The following is an 18,299-nucleotide window of genomic DNA, read 5'->3' on the forward strand; positions in this document are numbered from 1 at the left end:
CACAGGTGCTTTTTACCTACTAAGCGTGCAGAAATTGCTAGAAGTTATGAATTCCCTGTACAAAGGGTGTTTCCCTATTCCTGCTGCCTCACCTCTTCTAACTCATTTGCTACTAACACCTCCATCTTATTATATTTGTCTTATATAGGTGTGTAATACACTTATATAATTTATATGTATATTGTCCTTTCACTGTATATTGAGACTTTTTATACTCTTCTACCTCTAGAATAAAAAACCCCATTACCAGATATCTGCAATTGCTTCTTGGTAAATGTATTTTTCTCTGGCCTAGGTGGTAAATTTGCTTAATTTGTTTCCTCGAGGATAGTTTTCTGTGGTTATCATTAAATATATTGAATCAGGAAAGACATGATAGTAGTTAGCTTATTGTTAACAAATCTAGCATACCATCCTTACTATAAAATCAAATGCAAAACACTAAAACAAGATGTCTAAACCACAAAATAGTTTGACTTCCCCAATCTAATGCACCTGCCACTCTCAGGTTTCTCTCCCTTATCTCTATACTGGTCCAAATCTCACTATTTATATGATAGTCTACAAATTATAGAGCATTTTTACCTTTACTGTCCCTTTGAATATTCCTAAAATCTTATCAGACATTTACTAGCTTGGAAGCTAGCACTCAGAAAAGTTAAGAATCTAGGCAATAATTAAACATCTGGTAAACGATATCGCAAATAGATCTAGGCTTCCCACCTTTAAGATTAAAACACATTTCAAGATACTGTATGTCTTCAGTCTATTCTTCTACAGAAATAAAAGATGGAAGTGAAAATTCCTGGATTTTATTGATGGAGCTGTTGTTGATGATTATAATGGCAATTAATATAACTGCCAACCTGTGATGGGTATTTACAATGTGTCAGACACTAAGTGCTTCTATTGAATCACTGTGTTTAAACTTCACACCATCCCTATGAAGTTAGTAATGTCATTATCCTCCTATAATTTGTTCTGAGAAGAAAACCCCACAGAAGCATATGTTGCTTTATCTTCTCGTATCCTCTTATTGATAAACTGAGGTAAACTTTTCCTTTTGTGTACAAACCCTGCAGATTGTAGGTTAATTATTTAGCAAATTTTGTCAATGGATATTGAAACCAAGTCTGTCTTTTCATAAAATAAAACAAATTAATCTCTTCTTATTTGATTGTGCCTTGATAACTAGAGTTTAGTTTTGTATGTAAAAAAAAAAAAGTTTAAAAGTTTTGCATATTGAATTTCAGAACACTGAATGCCATTTACAATGAAGAGTTTCTTCAGAAATCGGTACCTACTATTGGTAAATTGTTAGAAATGGTTTTATTTGGAGATCCAAAATAAGCAGTTCTTTATCCAGTGTTAGCCAATGAGTTGGGATGGTTGCACCTCCTTTTTTATGTAAACCCTTGGTTTGCAGACATAACATAAAACAGAAAAATCTCTTAGCACTGGTGCAGTATGCTCTCAGGTTGTTGCTGTTGTTGTTGTTACTTTGGTTTAGCTTTTGTTTCTACATTTCAAAGCATATGAGGCAGCATATCTCAAAGTTGTATTCCTAGCGTAGATGGAGAAATATATTAGAAAACAGCATGAAAAGCAGAACAGTAAACAGTACTTTCCAGAAAGTAAATAAGAGAGTGAAAGAATGTTTGTGGGGAGAAGACATGCACTCTTAATCTTCCTGATATAGAAGTAATACAGATCATGTCCACACATGGTCCAGTGAGAACTAATTATAAGGCCCTAACCATGTGAAAGGAGAGCAAAAGTTACTCTGGCAGGGTAACCACTTCGTAGAAACATCTCAGAGTATAGAAAGAGAGTAAAACCATGTTTTACACAGATAGCTCTGTTTACCATACAAACTAGATGTGTTTCAGCAGGTAATTGTCTCGTTAAATTACTAATTATTTATTAATGGAATAATATACAACTGCCAAAAATGATGGCGGTTCTGCATGTTTTGAGTGTGCATGCATACTCACAAAAGTTATAAGAAAAAAAAAAAAAGTATGCCATCTGTTATAAACCCCAGACTCAGTCCACAGAATACTTCATCAAACTACATGATTAGCCTACAGCTTCCACCTCATAATAGTGCATCAAATGATAAAGAATTTTGCTTCTTGTCAAAAGAGGAGTAAATCCTTATGCAATATTAATATGCAAAATGAAAACTATGAAATGACAGCTTTGTCATTTAAATAGGATGGGGACTTGTGTGTATACACACACACACACACACACACACATATATATATATATATATATATATATATATATATATAATTTCTTCTCAAAACTCAATAAGAAAACAACCTAATAAAAAAGTGGGCAAAGGATTAAACAGACATATCACCAAAAATATCATTGTTTGACACATAAACACATGAAAAGATGTTCAATATCATTAGCCATTAGGAAATGCAAATTAAAACCATAAGGTTAACATTACATAACAATTAGAGTGACTAAAAAGTTAAAATTAAAGCTGATGATAAGAAGTATTGGTCAGAAGGCCAAGCAGCTAGATGATTCATATATTGGTAGTTGGAATGCAAATTGGTACAGCTACTTAGGAAAACAATTTGATAATTTCCTGTAAAGCAAAACACGATTTTACCGTATAAACCATCAATCTCAGATTTACTCAAATGAAATGATAACCTGTATTTAATTTGTGTGCGAATATTTATAGCAAATTTATTCAACACCAGAAGTAACTTAAATGTCTGTCATTTGTGAAATAGGTAGGTAAACTGAGATACATTCATACAATGGAATACTATTCAGCAATAAAAAGGAGAGAACTACTGATAAGGTAACATGGATGAGTCTGAAATACATTATGCTAACTAAAGGTGCTATAGGCTGGATTACTCCATTTACATAATATTCTGGAAAAGGCAGAACCATTGAGACAGAAAACAGACCAGTGATTGCTAAATCTGTCAGTGGGGAAATGAGTTGACTATAGAAGGGCAGAGGAAAATATTTGGGGATAACGATCCTGTTCTTTATCTTGATGGTGGTATTAGTCATACAACTATATGCATTTCTTAAAACTCACAGAACTGTACATAAAAGGAATGAACTTTACTGTATGTAAATTTATACCATAATAACAAAAACAGAGCCAAAAACAATAACTAAAAATTGTCTTAATGTTGTATCTTTATATATGAGAACACACTGAAAATTTGAAGCTAGCACTGTAGTTTAGTACTAAGCAAAGAATTCTGAAGAAATCACATTAGTAGTCATAAGCAGCAGCCTAATCTCAGCAAGCCAGCTCACACTGCATTTTACTAGGCCAAGGAAACAGGGGTGAGAGAATGAATGATATGACACAAATTATCGCCATTCTAAATATGTCAAGCTTACGTCCTGCTGACAAGAGGGACTGGCTGGCATGGTAAGTAGCTGCATCAGCTTTTTCAATCTCCAAGTATAAAAACAGAGTGAAATACTTTTTTAATGTGCTACATAAGAAAATGATATTTTTTCCTAATTACTGTGATTATAGTTGTTGCTTAAAAGGCATTTTTATAAGCCAAATTCAAAGAGTGATTTGATTACTAAAATTGAGAATTAAACACTATCCCATTTTATAAAATATTGTCTTAGCTTAAGTCTTGAGAAAGTGCCTATATTTTTTGGTATTCCCAAAGAGTTGATAAAAGTTCTAATTTCCTCTCCGGGAGAAACATATAACCTAGAAGCCCATGAATAAAATAGTGCAGTTGTGTTCTCACTGTACTGCTAAGTCCAATACATCGATGTGAATTGTGATCAATGTGAATTGTTCAATTATAGGTCATAAAGGCAGCCAGCATAATGGTATTGACTGCAGCTTGGATAAGTCATGGCTACACATATAAGACAGTGGTTCTCTGGCTTAGAAATATTTATATAAACTAAACTAATGAGGGGAGATACCTCCTAACAGTAATAACTTGTAATGGTTGGAATCTGGTCATCAACTTCAAATCAACCTTCTTTACTGTCCTGTTTTTACTCTGTGGCAGGTTAGCAAAATGTATCTGTGTATGTTTCCTAAATCATAAACCTGTATACATTTGTGGAAATGTGTTTTAAATCCCAATGCTGTTAACAATCCCTAAGCTTAGGCAGACTACCATAGTATTAGGTAAAAATTTCTTAGCCGATTTATCAATTGGTCTGTGCTTATATAGCAAATTAAATGTGGATGTACATTGCTTCAGAGAGTAATAGTCATATTTTATAGAAACTAGTTAGCCAGTACAGAAAAATCTTCATTTCCTATGGTTTGGTATTTCCCTGTTGGGGATTTTTCATTCAGGTAAAGATTTCAGGAGAATTTATCAAAACATAAGATCTCTGCCAAAAAGTGTCAAAAGATGCACCAAGTTATTTGGGAATAAAACTGGAACACCCAAAAGTAAGGAGAGAAAGAGAAAAGAAACGTTATCTCCCAATTGCTTGGAGATTATGTAAATTGTTTCAAGAATACTGACAGTAGATATTTTCTTGTACTGAACAGATGATTAAACCAAAATGGTAACATGATTGTAAAAAGTAATAATAGATGCAAAGAATTATATGTGCCAGGAAATATTTTAAGAACTTTGCATGATATACCTCATTTAAGTCTCCCAACATCCCTATGAGGTAGTTTCTATCATTATCCCCATTTTATTTTATTTTTTTTTAATTTTATTTATTTATTTTTGAGAGAGAGGGAGAGGGAGAGGGAGGGAGGGAGGGAGGGAGGGAGAGAGAGAGAGAGAGAGAGAGAGAGAGAGAGAGAATGCCCACAAGCCGGAGCCGGGCAGGGGCAGAAATAGAGGGGGATACAGAAACTAAAGCAGGATCCAGGTTCTGAGCTGTCAGTGCAGAGCCAAACGCAGGGTCTGAACCCATGAACTGTCTGATGATGACCTGAACCAAAGTCAGATGCCTTACCAACTGAGCCACCCAGGTGCCCCATATTATCCCCATTTTAGACATAAGGAAAAGTAAGTATAGAGTGCTTAAATCATGTGCCCATCACCATAGAATTCTTTAAAAACCCGGGTACCTCAGGGGTTAAATGCAACAGACAGACACTTTTTCACTCACATCACCATCCAGTTGGGTCATCAGGGGATGTGGATGCTTGCTCTTTCAGGTTCCCTCCAGTTTAGACCAGTGCCATCCCAAGGTCCTTGGAATCTTCTGTTGACCTCTCTGCATCCAGAAGGCTGACAAGTAAAGAGAGAGTTCATCATCAGAATGCTTTAGAGCCCAGGTCAGGAAGTGGCACACACTAATTTTGCATATATTATATTATCCAGAGCCAGATTTATGGCTCCAACCTAATGCATGTCCACTCGGAAAAAAAGTAATCTTTTCATTTTCTCAGGAAGAGAAAATAACATTGGTGAATATTAGCTATTTTTTTGCCATGCTTATAGCCTAAAATTAGCAAATCTGGGGTTGGAACCTAAGTACCCTGGCTCCAGTGCTTAAGACCTTAATGATGTCTTGTACCACTCAGGAAAATGAAACAAAGTGGTAAAAGAGATACAAGATTTAGTGTGAAATGAATTTCTATCCTTCTAGAATCCTATTACTATTTATTAGTAACACAAATCCAGAAATCTGTTTCTAAGTTAAAGGATGGCTTGAGAAGCTTAGTGCCTCAAAGTTACCCATTTCTTGTTAGCTGTTCACTTGCATTTGATAGAGAGGATATAGTCACATTTTGGTAATCTCCTATACAACTTGGAAAAGAGCATAAAAAAGATTCCTTAAATATCACAGAATGTAGTGGGTCTTTGTTGGGAGAGTCTTCATCAGTTGAATTAGATTTGATTCCTGAAATAATAGCTTCTCTTTTTCCATTAAAAAAGACATTTTTATGATAATGCTGAGAAATACAGATCAAAAACCATATTACATATCTGTATTCTGACTTGTTTATTTCATCCCTTTAGATAGTAGTGGTCTTCCTACCTCAGTCTAAGATCCAAACCAACGAGAATGTTACATGAACATATGACCGTGCTTCAGAATGTAAAGCACTCTGTGAAGACTGATAATTCCAGTACAAAATTTCTGTTCTACCCAAATAAGCTTTCTAACAAAATTAGTCTGATGTACTTTTAATTATCTTTGTAAGCATTATAGTGTTGCATGTAATTAAGCATAAATGGTAAGCAGCTCAAATAGATAATGTTACAGTAATTGGTATTGCTTTTCCAGAGTTAAGCCAAATTTTAAAATTTAGTTTTTCATGTTGTTAGTTCTTCATAATTCTTCATGATCTATTAGAATAATCCGTTTTTACCATTTTGCTTGATATCATACTTTCAATCTCTCCACACATACACAAATTCTAATAGAGGATAAATTTGATTAATCAAAAGCTGAATTTCCCTCTCATATCTTTGACTGTTTTCAACCACTAGACACCCCTCCCCCCCCCCCCGCCCAACATAGAAAACCATGTGTGAGGTCCAGTGTTTCATATCCATGTCCTCCATTTTCTCTCATTTTCCTCAGTTTTCCACATCACTACCCCCAAATTGGTAACTATTTTCAGCGGGTATACTCCAGATATTTCAAGATTGGTGAGAGCAGAAATATGAAACCAATGGTCTGTGGATTTTGTAGTTATAATTGAAAGGGAAAACAAGGAATTGGGTAGTGAAATTAAGTGGAAAAAAAATAAAGCACTTAAAGTACTGAGTTAACATGCTTGCCTTAAGGTAGAGACTAAATAAATTAGTTCAAATCTATACCTTTATTCTGTTTATCTCATAATATAGTTAATTCTTTTCTGTAAGAAACCTTTCCTATTTCCTCTTTCTGTCCCAACCCCTGACTACACTTCCTCTATCCTCTCTCTTCCACTGAAACCTTTTTTAAAGGTCTTAATTGATCCTATTAAAAAAACCAATGCATTTTTTAGGCTTCTTCCAATAATATTTCTCAAAGGTTTTAACCTTTATTCCTCTGCTTACTTCCATGAAGTGTTCTTTCTCCTTAGATTTTGTGAAGCTCTTCAACTTCTCCATCTATATATTTGATATTTTTTCTCAATTTTCTTTGTTGAGAACTCTTCTTCTGCTTGCCTTTCACATAGAAAAGTTCTGTGAGTTGGGGCACCTGGGTGGTTCAGTCAGCTGAACCTCAGACTCTTGGATTTGGCTTAGGTCATGATGTCATGTTTCGTGGGATCGACTACAGGTCAGGCTCTGTGCTGACAACAGGAAGCCTGCTTGTGATTCTCTCTCTCTCCCTTTCTGCCCCTCCCCTGTGTATGTGCTCTCTCTCTCTCTCTCTCACACACACACACACTCTCTCTCTTTCTAAAAATAAATAAATAAACTTAAAAAAAAGTTTTCTATGTTTATTTGTAGTATAAATATTCTTTATAGAGGATGATTCTATTCTGTTTTGGGCTTTAGTTACCTACTTTTCCTTTGTAATTTCCAAAGCTAAATCTCCAGTCCAGACATCCTTTCTTAGTTAGACTCAAATTCTCAACTTTCTCTTGGCCATTATCTTATCAACATTTGAAACTAAGTAGTCAAAGGCAAATTTAGTATTTTCCCCCAAACTTCTAGCCTTTTTGTTATTCTTAATTCATTTTATTGTTACTGTTAACTTCCTGTCATTATGCTTTCACCAAGTATTTGGCCATCCATTCATCTAAATCTTCATAGTTCTAATTTCTGTCTTTGCTATGTTTAGTCTTATAGATAGCTTTTCTTCTTTCTTGGTCTTTCACTCATCTTTCTCCCTGATATTAGGTACCATCAAACACTTCTGTCCTCAATAACTCACTGTGACCCTCATTATCAAAACAGAAAAGTCTACTTAAGCTAAAAATTAATCCACTCTGATCTAGCCCAAAACAATAATTCCAGCCCCATTTCCTACCACATCAAACACTACCATTTAGCCACACACAGTTATTTATCATTGTACTTATTTCTTGTAGGCTTTCGTGTCTTTTAATTTATTTTATCATGTTGTCTGCTTTATCTGGAATGCACTTTCATAAATTTTGTCTACTGAACTCTTCTTATCTTTTAAATTTCAGCTTAAACTTTTTTCACAACTAGTTTCCATATTGTCTGTGCTCATTTCCAGTCTCTGGAGGATTCCTTCTGTTTCCAGCTCACGTCACTTGTATTTTTATTTAGCATATGTATTTTTCTGCTTTAAAGTATAGTGTTGCTTACATTGTCATCCTTCCCACCTAACCCTACCCACTTCAACACTCATGTTGTAATTCCTTAATTTGTCAAAAGCAATTTTGTATGTGTGGAACCCTGGCAGAGTGCTTAGCATTGACTAGGTGCTCAATCAATGTTATCTAAAGTAGCATATATATTCAGGGCAATTTTGGACTGATTCCACCATAATCAAACAAGATTTGACAAGTCTATTACCTAATTTGAAGATGTAAATGAACTATCTTTAGGACCTAGTTTAATTTAATGGACTAGAAATGACACCTGAGAGTGTTAATCCTCATCCTAGAATTAAGCTATTTTATTGATTCATTCGTCCTATAAAAATTATAAAACGCTTTATCAATAGCACAGTACTAAGCCTAGAATGAAAAACAAAAATAAAAATATATGTATACCATGTTTCCAACCATCTCTATATTGTACATTGGGAATTAGAGGCAATACTGAAAACTTAGGCTCTGTATGCAGGGTGACATTACATGGTAGCTCTCCCATATATTTACTGCGCAATCTTCGGTTAATATCTACAAGTTTAACTGTTACAGGATTTCAAAGAGATTGCATATTTAAGGAACTTGGCATATGTTAGGTTTATAAATTGTAGTTATAGATACTAGTAAAGGAAACTATAATGTAAATAACTACCATATGCAAAGCAAAAATGCCATAATTTCCAAAGAACCATTTGTTCTATATTTTTATTAATGTATTTTTACATATGCAATTACTGGTCTTTGTACAGCACATGAATATTAACATTTTATTAGCATAAAATTAACAATGACCCAAAATCCAAGCCTAGAAATCAGATAGTTCATCTATATATTGGTTGAATATGTATCAAGGAAATAGAAATTGTTCCAGCTATTTCAAGGAGAATGAAATCTAATAAATTATTGATTGTGATCGAAGCAGTGAAAATTAGAAGTTGAAGAGAGCACAAGTAGCTTTCAAGTTATGGTACTGTGATTCTGTTGCAGGGAGAGGGGAAGCCATGGTACTTGATGAGTTCACTAGTAGCAATTGGATCAGTAAGAGACAAAGATCAAGGTTTCTGCCCTGGGCACTTCAGCCTAAGTGGTTCACTAGAATGGAAAGAAGCCTTCAAAGGGGACTGTGAAATAGGAGTAACATCAAGACTGTGAAGCTATGGAAGCAACATGATGAATGTGTATCAGTTAGTAGTTAACTGCCAAATGCTGCTGAGATGTCAAGTAAGATGAGGACTGAAAATGGCCATTGTACTTCTCAACATCAAGGTTATCAGAGACATTTATGTAACCAGTTTCTATGGAGTAGTGGAGGTGAGACCTCGATGGAGTGGGTTTAATATAGAAACAGGAGAAGAGAGAGGCAGTGAGTATGGATTATTTTTTTAATTATTGTTATAAAGAGGAACAGGGAAATTAGGCAAAGTTGACTAGTAGGGGAAGTGAGGTCAAGGTTTTTTGTTTTTAAGTTGAGGAAAAATAAGAGCATGTTTGATGCTGAGAACGAGCTAGTCAGGGATCTGAAAACTGTCTGTAAGTCCCTCTAGTAAATCGTTTAGGCTTTGTGGGTCTTAGGTCTCTTAGGAAATAGTCACCTATTCCTTTGTAGTGTAAAAATAGCCATAGACAATATGTAAACAAATGGGCATGACTGTGTTCCAAAAATATTTTAATTGTCGGAAAGAGATGGGCTCTGGGGTGATCTAATATAAACTGTTAACAAATGATTATGAGAGGAAGCAGAGAATAGGTGAAGTCATATCCTCGAATAGGTGAGAGGGGATAGGATTTGTGCACAAGGATTGGAGGGAGTTGGGCTTTGATTAAGGGTAAATGTGGATTTGGGTAAATGTGGATAAATGTGAAGCATAAACTTGTAGAAAATCTCTTTGATTGCTTTAGTCATCTGTGAAAATTAGGAAGCAAGACCATAATATGTGACTGACCAGTAGGAAGAAAATTTGGGATTCTAAAAAGGGAAGATGCATGAAATAATTGCATGAAAGAGCTGAAAAATATTTGGGATAAGAAAATAGTTATATAGGTAGTAAATTGCAAAATTTCAATTTTGAATGTTCTAGCTGTTCTTTTCTACATTGGAGCATTCATATATTTTTACTGTAATTTATATATATATATTTTTCTGAAGCACCAGCTAACCTTGCAGCAAATATCAACATATTTTGAATCATTTAACTTTAATCTTCAAAACACTTATTTTTCTCCCCAGGGGAAAAAGAGATTGTTGCAATCCATTAATACTTCTATTTTCAGACAGCAAAATCAGTTACACATTCTATCCATATATTTTTCTAGTTTAGCAAATCTTATTCCTGTTAGAAATTATTTGTGCAATGAATATGCTTCTGTCACTTCATCTCTGTTTCATACATTTATCATATTGAATTCTAATTTACTCTGAGGTTTTGCTAACTTTTGCTTCAATGATGTATTTGCTCTGAAAGTGTTCAGATATAATGAAATATATTATGTCCAGTATTTGTCTTATATTTTGCCACCAATGAAAGACAAATTATTGAAATGGAATATATTCACATTGATTGCTATGAAGGTTACACATGGATTGTAAATCAAAACAAGCCCTTAAAAGATAGAAAATCAATTAGTGTGTCAGATAAGAAATGCATAAATGTTGAAATCAACCACTGGGTTGACATTTTTCCTCTTGAAATAATTTAATTTATCAGAATTTGAAAAGATTTGTGACTTTGAACATCCATAATAAGCTAAAAAGTAAACGACCAAACAAATCTAAAATTTTGTTAACAATACTTCAGACAAATACAAGCCAACATATTTTAGAGGGAATAGGTATTGTTTGTTTTCTCAACCAACCACAGAAAGTTTTGAGGAGACCAATGAGAACTATATTATCGTGGTCATGCACAGAGTAAATATTAACAATATTTAAATTTAAAACAGTACACATGTGTGCACAGTTGTATTGACATAGTGTCTTTGATTTTCTTTCACAGAACTATTACCCAATTGCCAGCAGTTGAATTGTCAGTATAAATGTGCAGTGGTCAGAAATAGTACACGATGTTACTGTGAGGATGGGTTTGAAGTGAAAGAAGATGGGAGAAGCTGTAGAGGTAAGTATGATACATGACTTTATTACTGTTTCTTTTCCCTTTTTCTTTTTTCTTTTTTTTTTTTTTTACAAAGGCTTAGTTAATAGAAATTTAATAAAGTATCTTAGAGCACTTACCATATACTTCACACACTGTTTATGTTATTTTTGTTTCCTTTGATTTAAAATATGATACTGCCCCATAAACCATATACATAAACATAACAAATATGCATTTTTTGCCAATCAATTTTCAATTCATATTGCAATAATGTCAAACATGGGAAATGTCAACAATAGGAAGTGGTTTGGGGTTAACTGTGCAAACACTGGATTCATTGTTTTCTTTTAATTTTTTTTAATCTTTATTTTTGAAAGCAAGACAGAGTGCAAGTGGAGGAGGAACAGAGAGATAGACACAGAATGTGAAGCAGGCTTCAGGCTCCGAGCTGTCAGCATAGAGCCCAATGTGGGACTTGAACTCACAAACTGTGAGATCATGACCTGAGCTGAAGTCGGACGCTTAACTGACTGAGCCACAAATGGTTTTAACTTCCTAAATGTTTTCTGCTAGTTATATAGCTGCAGGGAAGTAGACATTTGTTACTAACTGAGGTAGGTTAATGATGTCATGTAACATTCTTTACAATTTTTACTTTTTTTGGATTAGTGATTCTGGCAGTTGGCATTTTACCAATGGCAATAATGATGAACATAAAAATATTTATGTGTGTTTTTAATGTCTTAATCCTTGCTTTTGTGAATGCTCTATAGCACATGTTTACTCTCTGAAATGACTCCACTCTGCCATACCAAACAATTCTAGGTTACTTCTTGATTCTATTCATTTCCATTATTTATAGGTTAATATATACATATAAATCTGATATATTCACAATATAAGTAACACATTATTTTATATAGTATTTAGAATCTATATATAGAAAATATAAAATGTAGAATCTATATATATGATCAAACAATATCTGCATTGCCAGAGCCACTAATAAACAAACTATTTTGTAAAGAAAGTGGTGCTTTGCCGATTACATTAAACCTTTGCTTTAAAATTATCACTTGCCCCTAGTAACAGAATCTTAAAGTTGAAAGAGTTCTCAGAGAGAATATTGTTCAAATTTCTAATGACAGAAGTGAGAAAAGTGAGACCCTGAGAAATTAAGTGACTTATTTAAGTCTTACACATCTTCTTAGTAATAGACTTGGGACTAAAACTTGGGTCTACAGAGCTTACTTATTCTTGCCTTGAAAAGGCTCATTGCTTTTTAATGTACATCTGGGCTTGAATTTTTCATTTGTTGTTTGTTTATTTTCTGTATAATACAAATATTACAGAAACATTTATTATTAAATATTTGTCACACACAGAGGCTATTTAATCTGACTATATGTGGACCAAATAGTCCATGTTTATTTGACTCACCATTTTTAAACCAAAATTAAAAAATCAGAAGATTACACACAAAATCTCAGACTTTATGAAAAAAAAAACAGAAGATCTGGCAACATTAGACACTGTATAATCATTAATGTCAGCCATATATGAATAGTACTTTTGCTTGAATGCATACATGCATGCAATTTCCAGTTCAAAACAGCTCTTTCCATTCACACAGGGTAGGCTAATATACCTATACAGCATCCTTACTCTTTTGCTACATCTAAGTCCTGTAGTAGTCAGGATTTTCAGCTGCTTTTGCATGGATCTGTTTCTCCCCAATCTCCTAATTAAATCCATAAAAAAAAAAACATAATCAATATCTTCTTTTGAATGTTAGTGAGGACTTAGGCATCAATCAGTATGGAAGGTCACCAATGAAAGAGGAACTCTTTTTACTTTCTCTGCACTCCTGGATGGCCATATCTGAGCATCATTTATGCCTTCCTGAAGCCTATTTCCAGGGTAATTTCTGTCCTTAAAGGGAGAAAGAAAGCAGCATTATAAGTAATGACATGCCTATTCCTTTGCAGCCAATTTTGTGAAGTTACATGAATGTTATAGCAGTGCATTCTGGTTAAGAAGAACAACAACAAAAAAATGATTAATCATATTGCTATCCTGGATAGCACAATCATGTCAGAAAAACTAAAATAGAAACCAATAAAATTAAGGTTGAAAAATCTGAAAATTGATAAGAATCATTTCTGCCACTAGGGGCTGGATTTTACCAAATAGAATGTTTAATTTCTTTTATTATCAGTGGAAACTTAGCTTCAAATTCTATTTTTTTTTATCCCCAAAGCAACTTACTTCAAACAAACTGTCCATGAATGCAAGCTGTTATATGAAGACAAAGAAATCTCAGAAAAGTGCAAATTAATGACATGCAAATGCAGTTTCCCAATTTAAATGGCCCCTTAGTTACTCAGGAATATTTTTGCTTTTCCTTAGTAAACTCTTTTCTTAGTTCGGTGTTCAGAGGGTTGGCTGAGAGTTCCCACCCTTTAATTGTGTGTTTGATCTTTCTGGTGATGCCATCCTGGCATTATCTGGTGGTCCCACCCTGAGTCACCTCATTGGCCTAGACTAAGGTATATTCTGAAGGGACTCCTAAATAACAAAAGACACTGCTATTGCTCAGAAAATTATAAAGATTTTAGGAACTCTGTGCCAGACACTGAGGATAAGGAATAAATACATATTTTTATCATACCACTGATTTTAGTGTACCACCACTCATTTCCATCTATCCAGTCTTCACATGTAGTCTGTTGTGTTTCTTAAACATTTCAGTCCATTCCCTTTCCTCCATCCCCCCACCACTTTGTTTGAAGTATAATGGCATCAAAATACAATTTCTTGTGTGAAATTAGCACATAGCTAATTTTTCAGGATCTCTTCCCTACATTCACCAATCCAGTTTTATATATGTTTATTTAGTTTTAAAATATAAAGTTGATTAGATAGCTCTAATGATGCCTTCCCAATTCCTGTGTATAATGTACAACCCTTTAGCATACAAATAACTTCATTATCTGACCCCAAAACTACTTACTCAGTGCCATCTCTTACCACTTCTCCTTATGTGCCCTTATTCCACTTGACCCCTTATGCTCCTTTGAAATCCCCACTATGCTGTTTTAACTGGAGTGCCACTTTCCATCTTATCCTATCTTACTTAATCTGAGAAAGTCCACATCATCCTTTAAACTCAGTATGCAGCCTTCACTTAATATTCTACCTCTAATTCCAAGCCAGTTCACTTCCCTGTGTTTCTATCATAACCAGACTGTGCCTCTATTATAAGGAAATGCATAGAATCGAAATTATATTTCATTAGACTTATTTCACTTAGAGGTAGGAACCATGTTGCATCAAAAAAATTTTTTTGTTTCTTCAGGGATTAGTACCATACATGTACACAGGACAGGCTGAATGTACATTTGCCAAAGTTATTAGCTGACACAATTTTTTTTAAATTTTATTTTCCTGGTTGGTTAAGAATCATTAAGTACTTGCTGTTTATAGAGATTTGAACAAGATGCAGGAAGAAGGAGTATAGGGAGAGGAAGAATGTAAAGAATAGAAAGAGGACCCTAGATATAAAAATAAAATTTAAGAAGATTTTTTTCTTTTAAACACTGTTTAATAGTTTCCTCTTTTTGATTTAGTGAGGGTGGTTTGCATAGTTTGGCTCAGAACTCTTAATCTGTTCATTTAAAACCATGTTACTAGACTAATTTCTTTGTTACAATAGTGAAAAAGTCTGTCATGAACACTAGATCTATTCAGCAAATATTCTTTGGAATGCATTTTTGTCTTTGAAAAGGATATAGGGACTTCTATCCCGCCCATGAGAAATGCAAATAAATTCTCTTTTAAAATAAAATATTAGGTATTAAGTTTGATCTTGCATCTCTGTAACTATTAAAGCAATATTGAATTTTGACTTTCAGTTAGTGTGGTTTTGAAAAGACTTTTGGACTTGGCTCTTCCTTTCTAAAATAATAATCTCCTTCCAAAATTTGAAAAAGAAAATTTCTTTCAGGAGAAACAAAATGCCCAACAATAAATCTGCTTACAAATGATGCCCATTTTCCTTGTAGATCAAGATGAATGTGCTATTTATGGTGCATGCAGCCAGACCTGCATAAATACATACGGATCCTATGCTTGCAGTTGTGTGGAGGGCTACATAATGCAGCCAGACAACAGATCTTGCAAAGCCAAAAACGGTAAGTTATGGTTTTTGTCCTTCTATAATTTATTTCCTTTTTTCAGTTCCTTTTTGTTAGAAATGTAGTAGAGTAATATGGACTTGAAAGAAATCGATTTTTTCCCCTTCATTTTAATTCCCTGATCCATACTTAAAAATCCAGAGTAGTTATTTCGGTTGTCACTAATCATTGCAGAACTCCTTCCATTAAAAGGAAGTTTCTAATTTTTGACAAAACCTGTTGAAAAGAAATGAATTGATGTTAATCATCCATCTCTCTCCTAGACTAGGAAATAGATTCTCAACTGGTTTCTTTGAGCTCCTGCTTTCTCACCAAAATTCATACTCAGCATAATAAAGTGATCTGCTAAAATAGAAACCAAGTCACTTCATTCTCCAGCTTAAAATCTTCCATTACTTTCACTCATCTTAATATAATCCAAACTTCTCACAAGACATGTAAGAACCTAATGGTCTGGCAACATTTACCTTTCCAGTCTCACTTAGTGCTACTCTCTCCTTTCATCACACACCAGCTATGATGTTTTTGTTGTTGTTGTTGTTGTTCTTCAACAGCATTGCTCTTGCCTTGAGGTCTTTCCACTTAATGTTTTATTTGCCTGCAGTGCTTTTCCCTATGATATGCACATTCTTACCATTCAAAGCTTAGCTAAAATGGCTACATTCAGAATGCCTTTGCTGCCCATTCTGCTTAACAGTATGTACCCTCTCCATCACTATCTTGTTTCCCATATTTATTTATTTATGTATTCTTCCTCAATCACTATGATTTTTCATTTTTATTTTTTTATACCACTACCATTTGAAATGAACCCCATTATGCATTTGCTTATCATGATTTCTTCAGAATAATGGAAGTGTTATGAGAGTATGGAACTTGTGAGTTTTGTTTTTTGTTATTTACTGAATTCTGATCTAGCCTGGAACACATAGGTACTCAGTGAATATTTGTGGGAAGAAGGAAGGAAGCAAAGGATAAAGCAAAGAAAAAAAAAAGAAGGAATGAACTTTTCTTTCTGGTTAAAATTACTAAGATGAATGCTCCACTCTTTTTTAAAAAATGTTTTTAATATTTATTTAGTTTTGAGAAAAAGAGCGACAGAGACAGAGGATGAGTGGGGAGGGACAGAGAGAGAGGGAGACATAGAATCCAAAGCAGGCTTCAGGCTCTGAGCTGTTGTCACAGATCCCCACATAGGGCTCGAACTCACAGACTGCAAGATCATGACCTGAGCTCAAGTCAGCCGCTCAACCAACTGAGCCACCCAGGAGCCCCATGAATGCTACACTCTTAAGTATTTGGAATTCTTGTTTCAAAACTGCCTTCCTATTACCTTGTCCCTGGTGGGGGAGGGGGGTGGGGAGAAGCCTATTGTTTCAGCACAGTGTTCAGTCTATTGTAAACACTCAGTAAGTGTAGATGATTTACTAATGAAATAGCCTCGAGATATGTTAGTAACAATAGGATAATGCTAATATTTTGTGGGCTGAATTAAGAATAATACGAGGAAATATTGTACATGCTATTCCATTTAGCTTCTAAGTTTTCTCAAATCTGGTTTCATTTTATGGGTTTTCAAATTATGATGTTTTGATGAATTACTGAGTGCCCCTTTATCCCCTTTTATTAGCAATTATAAAATGAAGCATGGGATAGCATTCCATTCCCTTTTTTGAAGATAGATTGAGCAAAGCATTGGATTTGCTTCGCAAACAGCCACAGCTGTCTCCCTCTACAACATAACCTCATGCTATACTTTCAACCATTTCCCTGAGACAGTGTGTTAAATTATTTACAAGACATTTGTATACCAAATTAGACAGAAACTCTTTTACTTCTTAGTTTACTTCTTTGAATTATTGACTTGGTTTATGAGGCCACATTTATTTTGGGGGGGCAATCCTTGAGAAAAATTAAATCAGGTCGCATATTCTTTTTTCCCACCACTGAGAGTTCTGACTTAAAATATTGATGGGCTGAAGAAGTAGAAGGCTTGTTCTTTACGGTTTCTATTGATCCACACAATATTGCTGTGGCTTTACAGGGAGGGTGTAATGTAATAAACCCTATACAAAGAGGCACTTCCTTTCTTTGTGTGGAGAAGGTATCTGCCAATAACAATGTAACCAGAGAGGGATGGTACATGATAATATAATGCTGAATCAAGGAGATTTGATGAATCTAGAATTGATAATGGAACATATAAAAGCCTTCACCTCTTGGAGGTTGGCTTGATGACAATATTAGCCTACAGAGTTTGAAAGATACAGTTTTTATGAGAATGTTCCTGGGGTTTATAGTTTTAGAAAAATGAGTTGCTAGTAATATAGTAAATGATACAAGTCTATACCATATATTGACTAGTTCTAAAGGTCACATAGATGTTTGAACCAATGTATTTGTACAAATTCTAAAGGAAAACGATCACTTTTGCTTTGGTTTTCTCAAATTGATAACAAATGAACCAGAGGATACTTTTGGCTTCAGTTATATGTAAAATGTTAGTTAATGCATCAGCCTTACATTATTGTGGCGATGTTATACTGTAGTGTTGCCATGACTGATGAGTGCTAGGAAAATGTTTTGAATTAAACCACATTTGTTTTAAGGCTTTGCTATTCCTTATTTCCTTTACCTGGCTGCTTAGATTGGCCCCTCTTTTTTCTTTCTTTACAATCCTACCCTACTGGACTCTAAAACCTATTTTTTTCTACAAGCCAGAGTTCCAGACATCTCAGAATATGGGAGCATGAGAAACTATGGGAGGTTAGAATGGGC

The 18,299-nt window shown here is 34.3% G+C and overlaps 1 protein-coding gene across 1 annotated transcript in view; it reads left to right on the forward strand.

Moving 5' to 3' along the window:
• The window catches only part of LRP1B (LDL receptor related protein 1B), a 1,918,909-nt gene that overhangs the window by 875,375 nt on the left and 1,025,235 nt on the right, over positions 1-18,299 (forward strand). The window contains exons 4-5 of the mRNA XM_047084146.1: positions 11,227-11,346; positions 15,390-15,518. Of these exons, the coding sequence (XP_046940102.1) occupies positions 11,227-11,346; positions 15,390-15,518 (249 nt within the window). The remainder of the gene's footprint in view (positions 1-11,226; positions 11,347-15,389; positions 15,519-18,299) is intronic.

Source organism: Lynx rufus, unplaced genomic scaffold, assembly GCF_022079265.1.
Source record: "Lynx rufus isolate CCGP_SWC_20201006 ecotype Redwood Valley unplaced genomic scaffold, mLynRuf1.p SCAF_2, whole genome shotgun sequence".
Classification (NCBI taxonomy): domain Eukaryota; kingdom Metazoa; phylum Chordata; class Mammalia; order Carnivora; family Felidae; genus Lynx; species Lynx rufus.